At 45.0% G+C, this 23,359-nt stretch overlaps 2 protein-coding genes and 1 long non-coding RNA gene across 7 annotated transcripts; 2 read left to right on the plus strand and 1 right to left on the minus strand.

Annotated features, from left to right (window-relative positions):
* Positions 1-5: 5 nt before the first annotated feature.
* On the minus strand, positions 6-17,171 carry NKIRAS1 (NFKB inhibitor interacting Ras like 1). Of its 5 annotated transcripts, none has more exons than XM_053941135.1 (5): positions 15,990-16,079; positions 15,172-15,296; positions 7,327-7,568; positions 7,151-7,236; positions 4,328-4,507 (listed from the first exon to the last, which is right to left on the minus strand). In XM_053941135.1, exons 2-5 carry the CDS (start codon positions 15,263-15,265, stop codon positions 4,411-4,413), a joined length of 519 nt encoding a protein of 172 aa, XP_053797110.1. In that variant the 5' UTR covers positions 15,266-15,296; positions 15,990-16,079; the 3' UTR covers positions 4,328-4,410. The 5 variants fall into 5 exon arrangements, 4 of the variants coding, with proteins under 4 accessions (XP_053797094.1, XP_053797085.1, XP_053797103.1 ...); XR_008430596.1 differs by lacking the exon at positions 7,151-7,236 and adding an exon at positions 5,413-5,771 and having other exon boundaries at positions 4,440-4,507; XM_053941119.1 differs by lacking the exons at positions 7,151-7,236; positions 15,172-15,296 and adding an exon at positions 17,134-17,171 and having other exon boundaries at positions 6-4,507; positions 15,990-16,083.
* LOC128787175 (uncharacterized) lies at positions 7,713-11,596 on the plus strand. The gene is made up of 3 exons (XR_008430597.1): positions 7,713-7,789; positions 11,185-11,269; positions 11,352-11,596. It is a non-coding gene; the product is annotated as an uncharacterized LOC128787175 (long non-coding RNA).
* Positions 17,172-18,861: 1,690 nt separating the features above from the next.
* Positions 18,862-22,781, plus strand: RPL15 (ribosomal protein L15). The gene is made up of 3 exons (XM_053951992.1): positions 18,862-19,043; positions 20,311-20,447; positions 22,425-22,781. Exons 1-3 carry the CDS (start codon positions 18,872-18,874, stop codon positions 22,728-22,730), a joined length of 615 nt encoding a protein of 204 aa, XP_053807967.1. The 5' UTR covers positions 18,862-18,871; the 3' UTR covers positions 22,731-22,781.
* Positions 22,782-23,359: the final 578 nt, after the last annotated feature.

The raw sequence follows: 23,359 nt of genomic DNA on the forward strand, positions 1-23,359 counted from the left end.
TTGAGTTGTGTTTTTTTTTTCTTTTTTTTTTCCTTTTTTTTTTTTTTTTTTTTTTTTTTGTAAAAAGATGTTGGGATTGTTTTTCCCGATGGAGGGCACATTGGTATTTAACAAATCCTTTTTAAAGACTGTCATCTCATGATCTGTGATATGGAGAGGTGGATATATGGCCTCATATATTAAATGAGAAGTAGTTAATGTATTATTTTATAAGCCAATCTATCTTTGTGAAAAGAATAAAGGGTTTAATCAGGACTTATGGTAACCTGTAGTGAAATACCTTAAGCTGTTAACTGTAAGGTGTGGAATAGGAGTCACTCAGTGGATTGGTTGTATGTTGTGGGCTACTTAAGTCTGCATTTGTTACTGTGCTAATAAAAAGATGTTTAAAAAAAAATGAAGAAGAAAATATTTCTACTTAGTCCCTTCCTTTGTCATTTTCCCAGAATATTGTCTCTGTGTGCTTTGAAGGATTTGTGCTGTGGTTAAGGACAAGGGAGATCTGCACTGACTGCTGCTACTTTAGGAAGACAGTTCTAGACAAACATACAATGAATGACAGCATTAAGACCTTCAGAACTATTCACTAAGTGTTGTGCAGGGACCTGGCCATGAGGGGGTAACTTGCCACAGCATCCATGATGGTTACTTTTTAACTTAAGTTTTCACAGCCTTGCCTCTGCAGGACTGGCATGTTGTTTTAAAGTACAACCAGAAAAGTGTAAGCCATCTGGAAGGGAAGGAGGCAGTAAGTAAAAGGAAGAAAAGAATGTCTTGATGCTTTTCTGGTGGAGTGGTCTATTCACACTTGGAAGAGAAGGAATCGTGTCATGGTAAGGTAGCAGACAACACTGTAAAGGAGTATCTATACATCCTTTAACTACCTATAAAGATTATCTCCTAGAGACATAGTGTTTGCATTCAGGTGTGTAGCAACAGGGCAGTTAATTGTGGATATGGCATTTCTGACCACTCCCTTAAGGTAAAGGCTGGAAGCACAGATTCATTTTTCATGGCGAGTGCTTCACCTTGCAACATTCTTGTGAGTGCTGGGTGGTCATCTGCGCTCTCAGACTTGGCTTGGTACTTTAAAATAAATTCTGGATGTATTTTATTTACATACTTCTCTTCCTATCTAGATACAGAGCAAATCTAAATTGGTTCAAAGTAATCTGTTAATTAGAGGTGTCCTTTCCTTCAGTGGGTGGGTAGTAGCACTGTACCCTCATCGGCTGAACTGCCGTCATGTGACACAGTGCATGTTTGGTGTATGAGCTCCCTCAGCTGTTTACCTGTTTGGTGCATAGCTACATCACACTAGGAGCATCTCTGGTAATCTTTCCTTCTCCTCTACTGAGTAAAGAGGTAAATGGCTTAATCTCAGTAGTTTTTTTGCCAGCTTCTTCCTTTATGCCACCAGGACATGTCAAATTAACTGTTGTAACTGGTGAGGGCGACTGATTTGTACAGTGTTTATTCAGCAGGGTAGAGGCTTTAGAGGAAAAGAAAGATTAATTTACTAATTTGTTTTTCTTCTTTATAATAATTTTTCTCCATTATCTTGTAAAGGGACTCTGGTTTTGCAGAAGGTAAGTGATCCCAGTGACCTAGAACAGGGTTTGAGTCAGTGGAACAGGAAGAACAAAGTAAATATTCTGCCCATTCACTACTACATTATACTCTGTACTTTGCTTATTTGCCCTGGGTAAAACTCTACTACAGCAAGTTTCATTTTTACTCAGTACCAGCCACCGTGTGCATATCATTTGCAGAGGAGACACTAGATTTTGCATCACTTCTCAGTAAACACTATAATATTTAGAAAAACATCAGAATAAGTTTATGAAAGAAAACAGTGGGTGGTGATTTTTTAATCTGAATGCCTCAAATTATCTAAACTGCAAATTTAGCCAAATCAAAGAAAATGTGTTTGCCTTTATGTAGCCTATTTGGAAAAATGGCCTTAGTTATTTAGAAGATACTGTTTCTTTTGCCTGTCTTAAAACACTGTCAAGTCCTGGGAGTCCAGTGGAGCGCAAAGCTACACTTGCACTGCACAGCTCTGGCAGCCTACAGGTGACATCAGTCTTGGCAGAAGAATTGGCACCAAGTCTGCAGCATGCAGAGCTGGACAGGAACCAGTCATCCCCATTCTTCCCATCTCCAGGCATTTTAAGTTCATTTTGACTTGTCAACCTGCACTCCCTTGACTCAAGGGTAAGCTTTAGTGCTGTGCTGTTAGTAGACATCTTCACTTATTTTGATTGATCCAAGGCTGATGCAAGTCCCTTCCAGAAGGGTTCTGCAGAGCTGAAGAAGAGGAACATAACCCATTCCTTGGTAAGAGGTTGCAGTGAGGAGGTGAACCACTGCTGCTCAGAAGTGAAGCAACGTGCAGGCAGGGAGAGTCTTCTGGGTAGGGAGAAGCCTGGAGTACACGTGTATTCAGTAGGAAATGAGTGAGGAGGGAGTGTCATCCTGCAGCATCGCTGGGGACAATGACTCTTACTGGCCAGGTGCAGGGAAGTCGTGCTATTGTGCTTACTCAGCTGCAGTGTGGAAACAATTGTATGTTCCTAGCAGGGCATTACAAGAGCTTGCTCATTCATAATTGCTCTCTTATCTTACTCCTTGGCCACAGCAATTCAAACTGTATTGAGCAAAGCACATAAACAGTTTCGTCTACCTGCATTATAATGGTAGGGATTCCTGTTTAATTTTTAGTGAAGTGTACTGCTGCTCTGACATTAATAATGTTGACAGACTTTAGTAATGCTGACAGGCTTTATTCATCAGTATTCAAGAAGAGCAATACTATGAGCTTAATTGTGATCACTAAGCACAGTCTTTAGCAGTTATGCTATGACAGTGCAAATATTGCTTGTGGTTTTGCTGATTCACAGTGAAATTCTCAGTATTTGTTAAAAAGAGGATTAATTTAGTGGAAAATGCAGAAACCGGGTACTTCACTCCCTCTCCCTGCTCTTGCCTTCAAATATAAAGAAAAGCTAGTATCAATTAGTACAGGAGGTTGTTAGATGCCAAATCTGGCCCCTGTCTCTGGGAAAATTGCTCATTCTGTCACTCTATATATCCCCTTTTGTCCAGTTTACTGCCAGGCTGGCCTGGGACAGCAGATTCCTGCAGCACACAGGTTTGCCAGCGTTGAGTCAAACACAGCACATGCAGCTGTGCTCCTGCAGCCAGACCATGTGCAGCATGTTAAGACCAGGGCCATTTGTACAGGTGTTTCTGGGTGTTTGCCCAGGGATGTCTCCAAAAAAACAGCCTCCTACCCTCCTTAGCCCCCACCTGCAGAGTCATACAGCACTTTGTACCAGCTGCTACCTGGCCTAGGGAGGGTGGATTGCTGCAGCTTGCCTGAGCAGCCAGGTAAGTGTGCCCTAAGCAGAGCCCAGCAATACCTCCTGCATACAAAATCGATCCATATAATTCTCAGTAAAATTACCACTTGTGGGAATGTGACTGATTTGTAGTGGACGTGCTGGAACAATCCCACAGCTATCTTATCCTTAGGTTGTTGTTCAATCAATGAGTGCTTTGAGAGCTGTTCTGGTTTCTACAAATGAATTCCTGACCTGAAAGCACTGCTTACTAGACTTTGTTGACAAGGTTCATGTTGGGGTATTTCCCAGAAGATGTGGGGGGTGTTTTTTTAATGATTTTGTTGGGTTTTTTTATTCTTCCAGACACTAGCGAAACATAGGTGGCTAAATCTGGTAATTGTTCCTCCTGCTCTATATCCTTCTCCTACAGCAAGACACTGATCTCACCCTCTTGCAGCATCAAAAAGCCCTGTGGCCCTGTTTAAGGTCAAGGTAAAAGAGCTGTTGCCATTTCAAATATATCACCTTTCCAAATTGAATGCTTTATTGCAGCTAATACTTTTTGTGACTACAGGCTATAGATCTGCAGGGGGATTATATACTGGTAAGCTTGTTGGTTTGTCCCTCAACATGGCTGTATCCAGGCAAAGTAAAAGCCCCTGCTAGAGAGGTATCCATCTATCCCTTCCTCCTCCATAACCCTGGCTATAGAATAACTGCTCTTATAAAGTGCTTTTGAGGCTTTTACCACCAGCAGCTTTTGCAAGCCAAGTCTATGAGAAAGAAGGATACCTCTTAGCTATAAGCTTGCTGATTTTATTGCTGAATGATATTATTGCTTTAAGTGAAACTGCAAGGAGCAAATGGCACAAAAAGGACTTAGACTGTGACCTGGCAGCAGGAGACAATGCTAAGCTAGTCTAGTTTTCACAGTTATTCCCTTTGCTCTTCCTTCCAGGTAAGGGAAATGTTGATTTGTTCTGGGACTGGGACAGTTTGCTAGCTAAGAAGGTAAAGGGTTCAAGCAGTGTTTTCCGATCTGTCACAGTCACTTCCCACAGTCTCACTTTCTCGGCCCTTGCCCATTGCTGTGCTGCTTCTGTTTCCACTTGCCTTTGGTCCAGGAGGTCAGTTTTGTTTCCCAAGACAATAACTGCAACCTACAAACCAAACAAGAGGGTGAGCTTTATACCAAAACTATCCACCAGTCACCATCCTTTTATCAGTGGGCAAGGAGCAACACAGTTCAGTCTTATTCTGTAACTTAGCACTGGCACAGGGTAAGTTGCATGTAGATTGGAATATCAGGGTCTGGGATTTGAATTAGCCTCATCTACTTAAGGGTTGGAAGCTTGTTTTAATCATAGGATATGGAGGATTTCCCCTTCTCACCACTCCACTCCCCGCCCTCAGTGATTGCTTGAAGGGAAACAATAGCCAAGAGATCCAAAGTTAAACAGCCCTGTTCTCCACTTACTTGGCAATTGAGCTGCCCTAGACAAATGATAAGAGCATGGCATCTGAGTAGGTCACAGCAGCAGATGCTCAAAAGATGAAAAAATGCACAGCAGCAGAGAAAGCCTGGATCCCACACTGGTGGATTTCGCCCTGTTTGTTTCTTTCCCAAGCCCCATCCCGCAATATAAAGGCAACCGTGGCAGCAGTCCGGGCCGGCTGGGCTATGGGGCCCCTCTCCCAGCTCAGTCCTGCTGGCTGCCCAGCCCCAGGCACCAAGAGCCACCTGAAGGGCTGAAGGGGACAGTCTGCTGAGAGGGGCAGATAAGCACCAGCAGCGTCCTCTGGGGAGCAGTTTCAAGAGCAGCACAGCTGTATCAACTCAGATCTGCAGTTGTAAGGATCCATCTTGTGACTTGTGTCACTATCACCCAGGCAGTCCAGCGTGGCTGAGCTCAGTAGGTACACGAAGGCTTCCCTAGAGCTTCAGCTCTAGGAAGTGCCAAAGGCAGTGCTGGCTACGTGAAACTACTGCTCCTCCTTGTTTTAAGTTAACTGTTCTCTAAAAATGTTTTACCAGCACCAGCTCTTAGCGGAAAACCATACCTACATTTTTAGTTCAAGGTCCTTAGTCAAACTCTGTTTTCATCTCTACACTAGTGGTTTGACAAAGATCAAGTGATAAAGTCCTCTCTTGATGATGATTTGTGGGGTTTGGTGTGGCCACACCTGCTTGCTCTTTCCTGTTCATCAGGCTAACTCCAGAATGCCTTCTGCTTCTTTCCAGCTAGAGATGTTTGTCCTGTTCCTATGAGGTCTGAGACTTCCTTTCTTTTCTACAGCAGTCCAGGGTGTTTGGAAAAATGCTGCTTAGAAGTTTTTTCCCCCTCTGTGGGTGCTTTGAAAGAAGCTATAATCTTCATGTGTATTTATCGCATGCTCCAGCTGAATTTTAGCTATGGCAAAGCTCTGTCAGTATAACAGAACAAAACCTTTATTTATTATAAAATTTGGACAGGCTTTAAGGTGTGTGCTGGAGAACCCCCACAGCCAGCAGAGGCAAGGAACCAGCCATCAGTGCTTTCTGTCATCTGCCACGCAACAGGGGACTGTGCCACTCAACGAGTTCTGCCAGCTCAGAAGTACCATGTGTGTACATACATCCCCAATTCAGTAAAGAATTTATTCTAGTAGAGTCTAGACTTTAAGTCACAGAATCATTAATCTGCTGATTAACAGTTTACCTTAAGGTAGGACTCCTGATCTCACCTTGTACACCTTAAAGCCTATTTTTGATGGAAATCATAGGAATGAAAACTATTCATCTTACTGTGGCCACCACTTTTTTAACCGTGTTATCCTTAGTCAGAATCACAATTTTGAGCTTTCCAAAAGGATAAGCAAATTGGCTGTTTTCTAAAATACCCGCATGCAATGAGAGAGAAGAGTTCTGACAGGTAACACAGATGAGCAGGACGCAGATCCTGTTGGGGCTGTGACTCCCTCTCTGCATTGCAACATGCTGTATAGTACCAAATCAGGGCCATCACAAAACACAGTGCCTGGGAAAAATTTCCTGCTTGTCCACCTTTCCTTGCCCTGCAGGGGAGTTATACTTGACTCTCGTATTCCTGATATACGTGACAGTCTGCAGCTCACACCAGCCCTACCACCTAACATACCTCTCCTGTGACTGCACATTCGTTTGCCGTCAAATTTGAGCCTGCCTTCCTCTACCACCCTGAGTGCTGTCAGTACAAAACAAGTTACATTTTTGCAAAGTCTCTCCCTACCATTATCCAATTAATTCTTCATGCTTTTTTTTTTTTTCTTTTAAACAGCATAAACCACACATTTGGAAAGCTGTAGGCTAAAGACATTTAACAGTGAAAACTACTCCAGAATATAGATACTGTAGGAAAAGCCGTAATGCTAATGCCACATGCAAGTTGTATTTGTTTAGCTAAGCTGGAATTCTGTCAGTTGAAAACACTAGCTGCTTTCTAAGGGAAAATAGAGCAGTCATTTCACACAATTGAATTGATTTAATATGGTTGTTAAGATACATTAAAGCTGCTTTGCCAATTGACTAATGTCTGGGAGACCCATTGTCAATTACACTAGTTTGTAAGCCATCAAGTACATGAATACAAAACAAAGATAATGCCCTTCGTTATGTTATTCTATGCACTTGACTTCCCCTGTACAATATCTAAAAAAACTTGAGCTGCACTGCTGTAGACCATATGTTTTATTAGTCATAAGTGTCCTGGCTGGTGCATTTAGCTGACTGAATTTTAGCTGTAGTAGAGGAAATAAGGAGGAAAAAAAGCATTCTTTTGCATGACCTGCATGGCATGTGAATTGAGCTTCCCTGGCATGTGAAGGCCTCCTTTTTGCTGGGTTGCCCAAGGCTGTGGGTACATTCATTTTCCTTTGTAAAGACGTTTATAGAAACAAAAGTTAGGCTTTGCGACCTTAACTTTCTATCACTGATACAGCATTCAGCCAAGCATGCATTTACCTCCTTTTTGTCCCTGAAGACATCGATCTCCTTTTTGAGCAGTTCGACTCTTTGGAATGCTTCGAGGCTGGTCACGGCGTACACCAGGACGAAGCCATCAGCCACGGAGAAATAGTGTTTGGGCAATTCCACACCCTCCTGCAGACCCCTGGTGTCATAAAGCCGCAACTGTTCCTTCACGCCTCGGTCTGTCTCCACCGATGCCAAATATACATCTTCCATTGTGGCACCCTCTTCTAAGCCTGTTTGAAAACAAGCAGGAATGTCCCACTGCTCTAAGTTCAGCCTCACTATAAGAATTCTTTGTAGTGCAGCAGAATTTTGCCCCACAGTAACTTTCAGTTTGTGTTTTACAGAGTGACTTGACCAGGCCTTGACCTTGCCTGGCATCTCCATGGAGGGCTGCATTCTTAGATGACTGCACTAGCTATTTCCAATAGTGACGCTGTAAATACATTAATATGTAAGCACATGATTATGCCTGTAAAAATAATCTATGCAACATGCACATTCAGAACAGGATAAGATATATATGCTCTCCTCCCAAGTTTTCCAAACTCCAACCACCCAGTTGTACCAGTTCTGTGCCAAACATGCTGCAAAACGAGCCTGCCCAAACATACCCTTTTGGAACAAGAGCCAGGGAACACCAGATAGTCAAGTACTATCTTAAGCCTACTTCTTTGCCTCATAATGAGCTGGATCATACTGCAGAAGCAGAAGCCAAATTCTGGGAATGAATGTGTATTAGTGGTATAACTAACCAATACGTGAAATTAAGCCAGAAAGGGATGGGGATGTTTGCAGGCAAACAAAGTTGCATACTATATTTACTCAAATACACAGTGAGCTTTTTCCATCCCCTAGGGATTTAAAATTACTCAGATTTCCTAATAGGAACAAGTTCATTTACTGCAAGGCAAGAGCAAGGTTTCATAAATGTATCACCTGTTCCACCCTGACTATCATTATAATGGCCTTCTTTCCCTCCTCCTCTCCACACAGTAAATGTGAGGTAATTCAAGGCAGCTTGCTTTGAACTAATTAAAATTATTTTGTCCTAAGCCAGACCAAACACATCAATCACCTTAGCTTTGTGTTCCTCCTGGATGCAGGTGCATAAGGGTACAGGTCGAAACAATCTATGTATAGTGTAGCTGGGCCACATTCAGAGTTGGTTTTAAGTATTCATATAAGCTCTCTGCAGCCCACGTTTTTGCCTCCACTGCACTCCTATATACAATTGTTTGCTGCTGCAGGACTACAATAATGAGTCCTGCTTTATTCTCTTTGTCTGCCAAAAAGGGACCATTTTAGTGTATTGTTTAAGAAAACACAAGGGATTATCTGGCCTATAAAAATAAGGATTTTGCTATATTCAATGACACTATTCAAAACACTTCACATTGACAAAGAAGCTAAAGCATTCCACCCACGCTGATGGTTTCCCGTGATGTATGCAGCATTCCTGTGCAGGAAAGTGGCACAAGCTGTTCTTTTTGCCCCTCTCTGTGCAGTCTTCATAGATCAAACTCTTATTAGGTTTCCAAAGATTTAATTTATCTTGCCTCCAAATATAGCCACGCTAATGTGTAGAAGGAAAACTAAGAACAGAAGGACAAAGCAAAGGTTAATGAAAAGAGGAAGCACAAATGCATCCTGTGTGATTGTAGAATGTGTTAAAGGGTCACTTTTAAGGACTGAGGTAGTAACAAAGCCCTTTCTGGATATAGCACTGTTGTTTAGACACAGCACTATATTCTTGCTCTGCCTTGCTGCATTGTACAGACAGGTCAAGGAAATATCTAGCATCAGTAAACATGGCTTTGGCAAGAAGGAAGGAGCCGTAAGTACCTAAGTTTTCTTTTTAAAAAGCAACAAATAATATTGTACAGTTTTTCATCCTCTAAATGCTACACTGTAATCCAACAGCCTCTAATATATCCTTGTTATCCTGTGACAATCTCTTTCTAATGGCATTAAAAGCAGCAGTGAAAAGTATGTCTTTTAACATCCTATTTAAAAATGAAGAGGAAAATTTAAGACCCAGGACTTTACTCAGCAGAATAGAGCAACAAATTTTGATGTGAAATAGGGGGGGCACTTAGGAGGGAGTTGAAATTTATGTACAAGTATCAGATTCCAGAGATGAAATTTCACCTACATGCACTGGGGGGAGGGAGTATATGCAAGTAGTTTCCTAAGTAAACATAGATAATTTTTAGAAATACCTGTGTCACCTTATTCTAGGCCCTGCTCCAGACCATGTACCAGCCACATTTTGCTGACAATGACGCTTACACTTCTTCTTAGTAGCATCCCATTCAAACACTTCCTAGGTCTGCAATCAAAATGGGTCAGGCAAGTTGTTGTAAGAGAAGCAACACTCTAGTCAGTGTCCTAGAAAGGTGCTGGCACCATCCCATCCTCCCTGCCACAAAGATCCTGATTCTCTTTCCCTTCACTGGCATCCTCAGGCCTCTTTCTTCCACCTCTACCTGGGTGGGCAAGGGCAGCTTGTGCTGGGAAGTTACTATCCTGCAGACTGCTGCCAGCTTGACTGGTTTTTCCATGGAGCAGAGCACTACAATGAGCCAGCTTTCAGGTTCAGAAGTTGGAGGGGTGAAGGGGAACTAAGAACACAGTGCACAATGTCACGCTTCCTTTGAAAACTAAAGATATAAAAAATTTGGAGAGGGAAAGGAGGAATAGACAGAAGTGATGCCACTCTATAGCACCTACTTAGCTGGTGTAAATCTTAGGAGAGGCAGAAAGGTATTTGTTTTTTACCGACTGCTGCCACAGAGGAACTGCAACGGGAAGCCTCAGTCATAAATTGGGTGTTGTTCCAACCCTTTGTGGCTTCTCAATGAGGAAAAGAAAAGGCTCAATATACTAGTGAATACTGTGCACTCAGGGTAGGCTCAGCAGATAGACTGCAAATACCTAAGTAAATCAAAATTTCAAGAAGGATGGAATTTCAAAAGTTCCCAGCTGGATCTTGAACATTAATGCAGTACAAATTTAGTGTCTTCCTGGGTACTTTTGAAGATCTCTTGTGTAATCTCTTTTTCTCGTTTTCCAGGGGAATTCAGCAAAGAGCTCCTAAAACCTGCTATTCCTTATGTTTATAAGCTGCAGAATAACAGGCTTTTCTTATTTAGATCTCAAAAGACTGTGTATCAGAGGATCCCTGACTTGGGAAAGTGCTGGACAAACCTCAAGAGGAGCTGATCTGTTTAGATTTAGCTGCTAGGGAAGTACTAGTCCCACCAACAAATAGCCAGGTTGTGACCCTCAGTTACACACATTCAGTTCCCTTTTCATCTATTTCTAAAATGCAAAGCTGACTGCAACTCTATCACCAGGAAGTTTTAATTTAAGAAATGAAGATGTAAAAAGGTGTCTCTGCCCATGGCAAGAGGCTTGGAAGGAGATGATCTTTAAGGTCCCTTCCAACACAAACCATTCTATGATTCTATGAATGCATAATTAGGTTAATTGGCCTCCACATCCAAAGTGTGTAAGCAAAAACCCCAAATCCCTCCAGCTGGAACAAGTGAGGCAATTTCTCTCATTATGGCTTCTATGACAGTAATATATGGTGTTTTCATTCCTAGCTAGTAAGAGGATCTGAAGTAGCTGCTTATGAATAACGTGACCATACCAGCTATTTACACAGCCAGGAGGCAGAGATATGTTTTCTACAAGGGAGAGTTCTCATCTCCTTCTTTTGAGCTGATAAGCTTTAGTATAGGCTGAGAGGCCAGAAATATTTTAAAGGCAGAAGAAAAACTCCTTTCTGCACCATCACTGAACAGGAACACTGTTTAAGAAAAGTATCCATCTTCTTTTCAGACATGTCCTGTGCCAAAGCTAAGCCAGAAAGTCTCCTGCTAGCCTGGTCAAGAGAGGTCAGGCCAAGCAGCACCAGGTACCACAGGTACTTAGTGGGACAATCTCCTGCTGCCAGTCAAGGGCCCTTTTCATTACTCAGGAAATAAAATTGGCTCCTCTTTCTTCAGAACAGCAAGGTGGAGGATTTGGATAAACACAACACTTAAGTCACAAAACGAGAGATCATCCCAGGTATCAGGCAATCACCGAATCATAGATAGTTAAGGCTGAAAAAGATTTCCAAGATCATCGAGTCAAACTGCTCAATCAGCACTGCCAAGCCCACCACTCAACCACATCCCCAAGTGCCATATCTACGTGGTTTTTGAACACTTCCAGAATGGTGCTTCCACCACTTCCCTGGGCAGCCTGCTGCAATGCCTGAACACCCTTTCCCTAGTTATTCCTAATATCCAATCTAAACATTCCCTGGCACAACTTGAGGCCATTTCCTCTTTTCTTGTTGTTTGTTACTTGGGAGAAGAGACCGACCCCCATCTGGCTACACTCTCCTGTCAGGTATCTGCAGAGAGCAGTAAGGTCCCCCTTTGGAGCTTCCTTTTCTCTGGGCTGAACACCCCTAGCTCCCTCAGCTGCTCCTCATCACAGCAGTGCACCACACCCTTCCCTTCACCAGCTTTATTGCCATTCTCTGGACCCACTCCAGCCCCACAATGTCTTTCTTGTAGAGAGGAGCCCAAAACTGAACAGAGGATTCAAGGTGCTGCCTCATCAGTGGTGAGCACAGGGGGATGATCACTGCCCTGGCCCTGCTGGTCACACCATTTCTGATACAGGCCAGGCTGCCATCAGCCTTCTTGGCCACCTGGGCACACTGCTGTACCTGTATATGTACCACATACACATGTGCAATCCTTAGCAACTATTTGCCCTGGCCTATGGTGATACAGTCCCTACATGACTCAATGCTAAATCTGCACCCATTTCAAACATTTCCTTTTGGTTTTTTTTTCTAATTCCTTGTATTAGTTTGGCAAGAGTGTCTGCCTTGCAATAGCTACATTATTTTACGTGGCTCTGAGAACATGTCCCATCTATTTGTCCTCTCCTTTCCCATCTTGGGACACAAGGCAAACTCCGTTGCAGTTTAAAGCCTAGCACAAAATCCAATACCAGACATCATTTCTCACACGCTACACAGACACAGATAGTCCCTTTTTGGGGTATTCCTCCTTCCTGAGTACTTTTTCCTCTTTGACATCAAGCAATCTTAGTGCCTTTGCAAGAGTGTTAGCTGCTGACCATGTAAGTAACAGTGGCACTTAGGGACTTTATCCATGACAAGCCAGGGAGACCTGAAGGTGCATATTTTTCTAGGAAAAGAAACAGTGCAACTGGGTTTACAGCACCATCACCAAGCACACAGCCAGGAGCATGAGCCAAGGGCTTTACATAGCAGCATGAAATCTCCAAGACTCTAATCACTTCCCTGACACCAGCTGTGCCACCACTCCTTTTTACAGGAAACAGGAGGCACGTGAGCATTGACAGACTCATGGCTGATTTACAGCCAGGAGGAGACCCTCGTGACAGTGGCTGCAACACCTTGGAGAATGGCAGCAGACCTTGCGCTCTGAGCCTCCAACCAAGTTCTAGTGTGCCTCTTGTCACTGAGATGAGGATGTGCCTGCCATCGGAATGGAAAGACTCCCTTTGTTGGCTTGGCCATCTTCCCCACCTTGGAGTGGCCGCAGAGCTGCTCCTGACGTCAGTCAGGAAGCACAGGTTTTGAAACAGCTTGTGTCCATGTTGCCATGCCTGGTGAGCTGCCTTGCTGGATGGCTCTGAACAGACAGGCTTTCAGCAAACACAGTACTCCTTTCTTGCTTCCGGCCAAAAAGGCCAGCAGCCAAGATGTACATGTCTGCTTTCTGGAGCTCACAAGCTTTAGGAAACGAGGATCAGGAGCCTGTAATCATGTTTCAGGTGTGGAAGGACCACCCCTGCAGTGGTAGCACCATTGTGCAGTTTAAAGCAGCTCAGCTAAGGAGCAGTCAAAGACTAACAATTCCTCAAACTCTGTCCTTGTGTAGTGAGACCCTCACAATGTCATCCTGCCTCTGCAATTCAGCAGTTAAATCAATACAGAGTGGAACAGTAGCTGAAGGTCTTCTGGGAACCATTTCTAGCAGCCCATACTCCAGGCAACCCCTGCCACAACTGCCTATGTGCTGAGGAAGAGGCAGGGAGGATGGTGACCACTCAGCAGGACTGCCAAAAGCACCAGCTTATTGGTCCATGCCCTCAATGCCCGATGGCCTGTGTAAGGGATATCAAAATTGCTGGGCCGTGGCCACTCTTCTCTTGGGGGTGCAGCAACTCCGTAATGACCCTCTCCATATCTTCATCTTGTCTCTGCTATTTGCCCTATTTCTCTGAAAGTCTCAGGAGTATGATTTGACCAAAATCACAGAAAACAGAAAACTACCTTCTTCCTTCTCCCCTTGCTCTTCCCATCTGCTATCAGCTGTTCCTTCCCTTACCAGTAACTCCAAAATATAAGAGCAGAGCAGAGCTGCAGGCAAGGAAAAATGATCTTTTTAAGTGCAGGGGGGGCGGGGGGTGGGGGGGAGGTCTATGTTGCTCAATGGCCAAGCTGCAGCAGGACATTTGGGAGTGACAGAGGGACACCCACGGCTAAACCCCAGGCACGAGGCCTCGCTCTGGTTATGTCAGCCAGTGTCCATGACGTTGTATAATCATGTACATGGCTGGCTCCATAAATAGCTCCTCTGATCAGCAACACCCAAATATCCTTCCTGCCGGGGTTGCTAATAGGAGGCAGGAATTAATGCAAGGCAATACGATTTAAGTAACGTGGCCTTGCTCATGCTGCTCGGGTGTCTCTGACAGTCACCCAGCCCAGCACAGAGGAGGGGCAGGTCGGTAGAAAAGAGAAAAACCTTCAGCCTGCAAAGCTTTGCAACCTTCACGTTGAAAGCTACACAGGGCTACGTGCCTTGCGCTCAGTAGGATGCTGGAAACAGATGTTGCTGCAACATTAGAGGAAATCCTCCTTTTAAACACGGGTATTAGCACACAGTTCTGCATCACGCTTTGCCAGCAAATTCCTCCCATCCACACATTTTAAAGGTGCAATGCTGCAAAGCACCATGCTAGAAATCCTTCTGTTTATCCAACAACTTATCCCAATGTCTAATTTTCCGGCTCAAGAAAAAAAAATGCCAAGTGACTAAACATCTTCTGTCAAAGCCCTGGTGCCACCCCTTGTTTCCAGGTGAGGCAGGAACAATTTGTCAGCCTGATGATCATTATCCTTCCTTTCAAAGCCAAATGTGGAAACAGAGGGAAACGTGCAGGCTCTGCCTTTGTTCCCTTTCTTTTGTGCACAGCAAATATCAGGCACCCCCTGTTCCTCTGTCAAGTCTGTTTTCCTCGTGGGGATTTCTTAAAGAGTGGAGACACTTGGCCTTCGAAATTCAGCATAGAACGTGGAACCTAAAGCTGAGCAGTTTTTCTTTCCAGAGCTTTGATTAAATGTTAGCCAAAACCAAGCAAAATAAAGCTTTAAGAAGATGAAACAAAAGTCTAAACATTGTCTACACTCATCATGTGACAGCTATTTATTTTTCAGGCGTCTATGGCATCTTTCAGGGAACGAGATATTTCTTTTGTAAATATGCAGCAGGCACATCACCCACTTTCAGTGTTTGTTTCTTTTTAAACATTCTTGTGTTTCATTACTGGGAACATCATGGAACGGGTTCTTCTCCAAGACTCTTTTAAAAATCTGTAAGCAAGGGACTATGAATTTTAAGAACAGCCCAGAGATGCCACAAAATCATAGTAATTTCCTCCTTCACCTCAGCGCAGTTCGCAATCCTCCATTACTGGTGTTTTGGGGCCCACACTGAACAAGATGCTAGAAAAGGAAACAACCTCCCCCCAAAAGTAAAAATGTCTCACCGACAGTATGCTTTCCATAGAGAAGCTGCTCCAAAATTGCAGTCTTGCCCACTGAGGCCATTCCACAAACCACCACCTTGTAGCCCTTTCCCATGCTTCCCGAGGGCCGGTTCCACGGCGGAGCCCTGTGCAGACACGGGAGGCTGTGAGCCCGGCACGGCGCGGGGATGGGCTCGGGCAGGAGCCGAGCCCACGAAAGGCGCAAGGCAAAGCGCGAAGCAGCGGGGGCACAGCTCCCTCCCAGCACTTGCCAGTGACTGATATTTTTAGGACTAGAGTTTCCTCCCACACCATTTTTTCAGGTTTTAGGCTGCTGCCAGTGGTGCTGGTGCTTGCCTGCAGCCTCGACACTTGTCCTGTCAGGTTTGGGGAGACTGGGAGCGCTGGAGCGTGCACACCCCCAGGGCAGGGGCTGTGTTTGTTGGCGTGTGTGTGCACGGCGCTATCGGGCTTCCTGGGTTTGCAGTGGGCTTGATGGTATCTCATGGTACCAGGATGGCTTCTGGAAATGCAAGAAAATGGTGGTTCCTTCCCTTTTATTCTGCTCACAAGAAAGTTCTAGCTTTTATGGACCAGGAGCTACAAAACAGGAGCGTTAAAGGCAGAAGCACAGGAAAGCAAATGCAGAAAGCAGGTTTTTTTGGTCTGCTTTAAAAAAGTTTGATGGATGGGGGTTGGTTCTAGCAGGAGGCATCCAGCAGCTAGGGGCACTTCCAGTGAGAACTTCCATGGGCATGCCAGTGAGCCATGGCAGGGAAGCAGGCCCTGACTCAGTTTGCTGTTTGGAGCCATTTCCCACAAAGAGAGCTGAAGAGTACCTTTTCTGGACCAGGAGGGGCTGGTGTTGTCCTGCTTCAATCCCAGTTTAACCAGGTAATGCTTCACAAGCCAGGGTGCTCTGAAAAGCATACGCTGAAAAACAGAAAAGGTCATCCTGCAGCCGCAGGTAGGGAGGCAGAAAGGACTTGCAGGCTGGGAAAGCCTAACTCATAGATTCATAGAATGGCTTGTCTTGGAAGGCAGCTTAAAGATCCTCTCCTTCCAGCCCCCTGCCAGCGGTAGGGATGCCACCAATGAGACCACGTCGCTCAACGTCCCATCCAAACTGTGCCGTGCCATATGCAGGAGGGAGGGGAGCAGGGATAGGAGCAGATCAGTGGGTAAAGCCAGGGCCTGCAGAACCAGGGACTCCATGGTGCCCTCTCCCTACCCTCCACTGAAAATGTTTTAGGATTGGTTTTAGGGTTTGTGGTTTTTTTTTTTTTTCCCCTTAGCGTTTATTATTTAGAATAGAATAGAATCATTAGGTTGGAAGAGACCTTTTAGATCATCCAGTCCAAACATCGACCCAGAACTACCACTGTAACCACTAAACCACTAAACCACCATCATCCAGCACCAGATCCAGATGCCTCTAAAACCCCTCCAGGGATGGTGACTCCACAACCTCCCTGGGCAACCTATTCCAATGCCTGACTGTCCTAACAGTGAAAAATTTTCTTCTAATATCTAATCTGAGTCTCCCTTCTCTCAGCTGAAGGCCGTTTCCCCTGGTTCTCTCACTGCAGTCACAGTAGAGACCGGCCCCCAGCTCACTACATTCTCCTTTCAGGGAGTTGTAGACAGGGATGAGGCTCTCCCCGAGCCTCCTCTTCTCGAAATTAAACAAACCCAGCTCCCTCAGCCGTTCCTCATAATCTTACGATTTTTAAAATAATTATTATTTTAGAGATATTTTTTAAGGCTTTTTTTCAGGGTTTTAAGCAAAGTCCCACCCCAATCCCTGACCTGGGGTTCTTACGGGGGTTGGGGAGAGGGGGTGTCTCGGGGGATGCCGCATCTCGCCAAGCCCCTGCCCCAGTGTGCAGCCCCCGGGCCGGCCGTGCCCCAACGCCCTGGCCCCAGAGCGCGCCCCCGGCCCCGAGCGCGCCCCCGGGGCTCCCCCCCGCCGCGAGCGCGCACCTGGACAGAGGGTCCCGGCCGGCCCCGCGAACGCGCGCGGGCCCCGCCCCCGCCGCCCATTGGCGGGCGCGGGGGGCCGGGCCGGGCGGGGCGGGACGCGCGGTCCGCACCCCGCAGGACTACATTACCCATGAGGCACCGCTGACGCCGGCGGAAGTATGTGGTAGCCCGAGGGTTTGTGGGAAGTAGGGCCTTTCCTTTCCGTCTCTGGGCGCCATCAGGTGAGGGCCGGTCCGCGCGCGGCCTTTCCCTCAATCCGCGCCCATCCCGGGATCCGGGCGCCCATCCGCCCGTCCCGCCGCCGCGCCCGCCCGCCTCCGGGCGCGATGGGGCTGCTCCTGCGGCGCGGAGCCTCTGGGAGGCCCGTGGAGGAGGGCCCGCGGGCTGCGCCTCGGTGGGGCGGGGAGGGGAGCGGGGCACCCGGGTGCTCCTGGAGCGCCAGAGCGGGTGCGGGTCGGTGACAGACGGCGCGCATCAGGACATCACTGGTTTGCTTCGGGTTTGCGGTTTGACCGTGGGGTTTTTTTGTGCAATTAGGCCGTGAAAAGGTGGGGTGGCTGGGGATGGGAATGGATGAGCTCTAGCTGGGCAGGTTCAAACGATGGGTATCCAAAATCACACACGAACTGTTTGTGGCGTGTCTTTCCATGTAAATAAAGTGAGCTGCGTGTATCTGATGGTGAGTTGGGTGGGGGCTTGATGGAATTCAGGTACACGTGCTGATTGCTGCAGAGGCCTCAGAGGTTTTTAGGAAAACAGAGTAAACATGGTGACAAAATAAAGTAATATGTGATTTTTGAAACTCCTTCAGCTAGTCAGACATATTCGTTTAAGACATACTCGTATTCATACTATTAAGACATACTCAGCTCAAAAGAGGGAGTTTGTAATAATCATTGTTTTCTCACTGACAAAATTTGACCTGTAGGAACTTTGTCTTGAGCCTTTCCTCTGCTGAAGTCAATACAAACCATCCCCGGTGGTGCTCAGCACAAGAGATTTTTAAAAACAACTGTAAGAAAGCCCACAAGGCATCTGTGGAGCAAAACACAAATGTCAGCAACAGTAGGACACTGAGCTATGACACTTCTTTTTTAGTATGACACGGTCAGCACGCCTCCTTTTACTTAAAGTCCAGTTCCAGCGGATATGGGGGAAGGCCTTGTCTCTCCTGAGATGTGGGAGACACCATGTGAATAGCTCCAAGGAAGCAAAAGTCCCAATCCAGTTCATTTCTTAAGCAACTGTTAAACTTCCACTTACTAATAAAACTGTTAAGCTTTCATTTAGAAGTAAAACCTTTATAGTGAATTTCTTAGTTAACAATGAAGTTAGTTAAAATAAAGTTAGTTAACAATAAAGGCCATACTCCTCACAGCCCTGTAGTTCTTGATAGATTTGTATGTAAAACTTGATTCAGGTGTTAATTGTTGGGTTCGGTAGTATCACACATAGTGCATCTGAAAATTTCTCAGTTGAGGAGTTTAACACTTCAGAGTAAATAAAAAAGGAAGAAAATTGCTGGGAATGGTGACTGCAGGGTGTCATGCTGAAGGCTGCCAGGTGTTATCCATGTTCCCGGGTGTGTCAATGGTATGAAGAAGCGTGAGAGCTCCCTGTCTTTCACTGCTGTTCCATGTGTGATCTGGTGCAGTGCCCCTGTTGGAAGAGGTTCCAACTGGGAGTTGTTTTTGGTGCAGTGTTTTCACCCAGCTCTCTATCCAGCAGGTAGACAGACATGGGTGCCTACAAGTACATCCAGGAGCTCTGGAGGAAGAAGCAGTCGGACGTGATGCGGTTCCTGCTGCGCGTGCGCTGCTGGCAGTACCGCCAGCTGTCAGCCTTGCACCGCGCCCCGCGGCCCACGCGGCCGGACAAAGCCCGCAGGCTGGGATACAAGGCCAAGCAAGGTAATGGCACGGACAGGTGAGGTCTGTGTGCCTCACGATGGGGTGACATCGGCTTCCTCTGGTGACAGCAGAGTAACAAAGTCTGAAACTGGAGTATCCCCCAATAAACGGAAGTGTCCTGCATGAAGTGAGTAGAGTATCGTAAATGTCCTCAGTTGGTAGCAGTGCCCACAGCCTAAAACCTTAACTTCACTTAGTTTCACATCTGTGCCTTCTGTTGCCATTCTGGCAGGTGAAGATCAAGTGGGCTTTGGCCTCAATTTTTGTTCCTGTGCTATGTTAGTGCCACACAGTTGAGAAGGGTTTTTAGTATTCTAGGTTTGGGGGATGTCCTTTCTCTGCCTAAGTTTTGTCATATGTTACTTTGACTTTTTTCAGGTGACTGAGCTGTGACCTTCTAGCACCTTGAAAAAAGCTTCAAGAGAACTGGATAGATATTTGCACAAGAGCATGTAGTGACAGGACAAGGGGAATGGTTCCGAACTGAAAGAGCAGGTTTAGATTAAATACTGGGAAGAAACTGTGAGGGTGGTGAGGCACTGGAACATATTGCCCAGAGGAGTTGTGAATACCCCATCCCTGGCAGTGTCCAAGCCCAGGTTGGATGGAGCTCTGAGCCAACTAGTCTGGTGGAAGGTATCCCTGTCCATGGCAGGGGGGTTGGAACTGCGTGATCTTTAAGGTTCCTTCCAACCCAAGCCATATTATGACTGTATTACAGCTGCATGCTCTTGAGCTAGATGATGGAATTTGTACTGTCATTGAAAAACAGTTACTGGTCAGGGAAAGAAATGGGAAAAGTACCTATCCATGTGTAACTTGTGGAAATCCATTTATTTATTCACAAAGAAAATAAGAAGCTAAGATGTGACACTTCTGTTACTGTTTATCTAGTTTTGTCATTTCTCAGTGACCAGATTTCAGCAGGGTTTGTGGATGGCTTGTGCTTTTTGAGTGCTGCCATCTGAATTGTGCAGTTTGGTTAGTGGTTTTGCTGATCGTAGTTGGTTTGAGACTGGATAGTGGAAAGGTGCCATAAGCTTTGGTTTGGAACCAAAACCAGTTGCATCAGGATACCATTTTCCTTACTCAGTTGTAATGACAATAACAAAAACACCTTGCACTATCCACCTCAAATTGTACATTTTGGTAAAAATTGGTAAAATGACTTTGTGTTGCAGCATTTTATGTAAATTTTGGGGGATTGGAAATGCAGTACAATTGCTGCCTAGAATTGTTCTGGTTCCTGAGTCACTGTTTGTTTTAGGTTATGTTATTTACCGTGTCCGCGTTCGCCGTGGTGGCCGCAAACGCCCAGTCCCCAAAGGTGCAACCTATGGTAAACCTGTGCATCATGGTGTTAACCAGCTCAAGTTTGCCCGGAGTCTTCAGTCTGTAGCAGAGGTGAGTATTTTGGTTATTGCTCACAAATTTGGGTTGGAAAGTTTAGTCTGTAAAAGCTGAAAATACTCAAAGACAAAAAATACAACACCAAACCAGCTGTTTTGTTAATAAGTTGTTAGTAAGATTCTGAATAATGGTGGCAGGAAAGCAGCAGAATGTTTTTAAAAGCTCTATTGAGACAATAAAAAAACTATTCAGACTTGTAAAATGGGGTCTATGGGAACCACTTGAGTGGTTTAGTGAAGTTCATACTTCTCAAGTATGCCACAATATTTGTTACGAAAAACACATAACTAGTCCAAGCCACAGTAAAATAGCTAGGCATGAGAAACAAGAACTTGCATGTGCTAAGGTCTAACATGTCAATAAATCCCACTGCTGTGTTCCCTGCGGTGTGGTGTGGATCACCAGCTGCTAGTGATGGTCCTTTCACAAAGTACACGTGAGTTCCTGTCTTAAAGCCTGTAGCACCTGTTTGTGTAGTAGTGCTGCACAGCACGCTTAGCTGTATTGCAGGAGCTGAAGGCAATGTGCCAGAGACCTGCTTTGGAAAAAACTGGTACCTCACAAGCACACAGCTTGGTGGTTAACTTATTTTTAGGTGAGATCTTGTTACTGAAATACTCAAAATGTAAACTTCAATTTGATGAGATCTTGTAAGCTTCATTGCTATCACAGTTAGTCTGGAAGGGATAGACTTCTCACATTTACCAAAAAAAAAACCCTTTCTCAGTGGGTTAGAGTTAATACCAGGCTGCATTCTCAAACTAGACATTGTGGAGCAAGGGTGAGTGTCATTGCCTTTCCATCTTGAAGCAGAAGACTTTTCTGTTCTCAGGACTTTGAAAATATTCCTGAGTGACTTCTGCAAGTTGAATATGGTGGGATTTTTTTTTTCAGGGAAAAGATATAAATGGGACATGTTTATTTAAAAGAAACACAGGTAATGAGTTTGAATTAAAAATGCTATTCTGTTTTTAGTGCTCATGGCATTCTCTTCATATGTGTTATTCCCAGATACCTGATGGCTAATCACATGCTCACTTAGGACAGCTATGGAAGAGGTTATTTGCCCTCAGTTTTAGCTTCAAATTTTCTGAATCTGACACAGTCTTTCCAGAAGACTTACATTTTTCAGATTACAGAAATGCAAAGCCTCAGTTGGAGCTCCCATCCTCGAATAGAAGCTGGTTGATGGTGATTGGTGTTCTAATATTTCATACAGGTGTTGCTCTCACACTACAATAAAAGGACTTGAAAAAATGTTATTCCATGTGCGGAAAATAGTCAAGCTGTTTAGGACAGCCTGTAACAATAGGTTAAGATCACATTGGGCAAGAAGATGAACAGGGTCCATTGGTTCATGCTTCCCCATGATGATGATAAAGTCCTACAATTAAACACACATAGTGTGTTTTAAATAAGGAGCATTCTTGACGTAAGAAGCAGATTGAGTTGTATAATTGCTATTTTCTGCTTTGTTTTGTTTTCTGAACTAAGATTGTGTCTTCCTAACCACAAGTGAGGATAGGAAAAGCACACACTAATACACCAGCAGTGGTACAAAGATTTGTTGCATCAGCTATTCCTTTACTCCCACCAGTACAGGCTTACACTCTGCAGAAATCTATTTCTTGCCTGTAGCTTTGGATGTGGAAATTAATCAGTCTTTCATAACTTCCCATAAAAGATTGTTCCATGACCCCAAGTGCAGCTCATGCTCCTCATCTTCATGTTGAAGTTATTTTTAACATTGTGTTTTTACTGACTGGGTGCTTCTGTGTACACAGAGTTCTTTCTTCTGTCAACCAAGCGCCTTTCCTTGCACCTTTGCAGCTGGAAGGGGATGAGTTTTTCTAGGAAAAGAGGTTGTCCTAGGGAAAATGGAAATTTTATGTTTGAGTTAATAATCTTCCTGCATAAAGAGTGTCCTCCATCCATGGTTTTACAGCCTGTTGCATTTATTTTTTCCTCTAGGAACGTGCTGGCCGTCACTGTGGGGCTCTGAGAGTCTTGAACTCGTATTGGGTGGGCGAAGATTCCACTTACAAGTTCTTTGAAGTGATCCTGATCGATCCCTTCCATAAGACCATCAGGCGGAACCCCGATACCCAATGGATCACCAAGCCTGTCCACAAGCACAGAGAGATGCGTGGGCTGACGTCAGCCGGGCGCAAGAGCCGCGGGCTTGGCAAGGGCCACAAATTCCACCACACCATCGGTGGCTCGCGCCGTGCAGCTTGGAGAAGGCGCAACACCCTGCAGCTGCACCGCTACCGCTAATTCTTGTACACGTGGCCATCTAATAAAGATCATGCAGGTTGTTCAATTTAACAGTGCTTCTGCTGCTTCTTGGTTTATGTGGATAAGTGTAGAATTCTCCAGGAGTTCAGGTGTTCCCATATCTTGACAGATATGGGAATGTAATTGGATACTTGTGGAGATCGTAGGCCCCAAGTTTTGTGATGGGTTTCACTTTGGATAACACGGAAGGACGTGTGCAATGTGTATTGAAAGGCCAGGGGCTGGTCCATGTTCTTTTTTCTTTTGGTCTGAGTTTATTTAGTCACTATTTGTAGGCTGGGGTCTCTGTTTGTCCTGTGCTTGGACTGAAGGCCAGCTTTGATCTTGTGCAATGAGATGTAAACTGAAAGTACTCATTTATTTTTTATGGGTAATTAAATACTAATGGCTATTTTATTTTTCAAGTTCTGTTTTTTTGTACTTCTTCAGTGTCAAACCAGCTCTTGGGCCTCTCAAACATTGTCTAAATCAGCTAAGCACAGAATGGAAAGGTAAAGCTTGCTCTGTTCATTGCAGTGCACAGTATTAAAAATGTGGGCACATTGCAAAGAACTATAAGGTTTTAGGCTGAGCAATAAAATACTGGCTGTAGAGTAGTAGGTATTTCA

This window comes from Vidua chalybeata, chromosome 1 (genome assembly GCF_026979565.1).
Source record: "Vidua chalybeata isolate OUT-0048 chromosome 1, bVidCha1 merged haplotype, whole genome shotgun sequence".
NCBI lineage: Eukaryota > Metazoa > Chordata > Aves > Passeriformes > Viduidae > Vidua > Vidua chalybeata.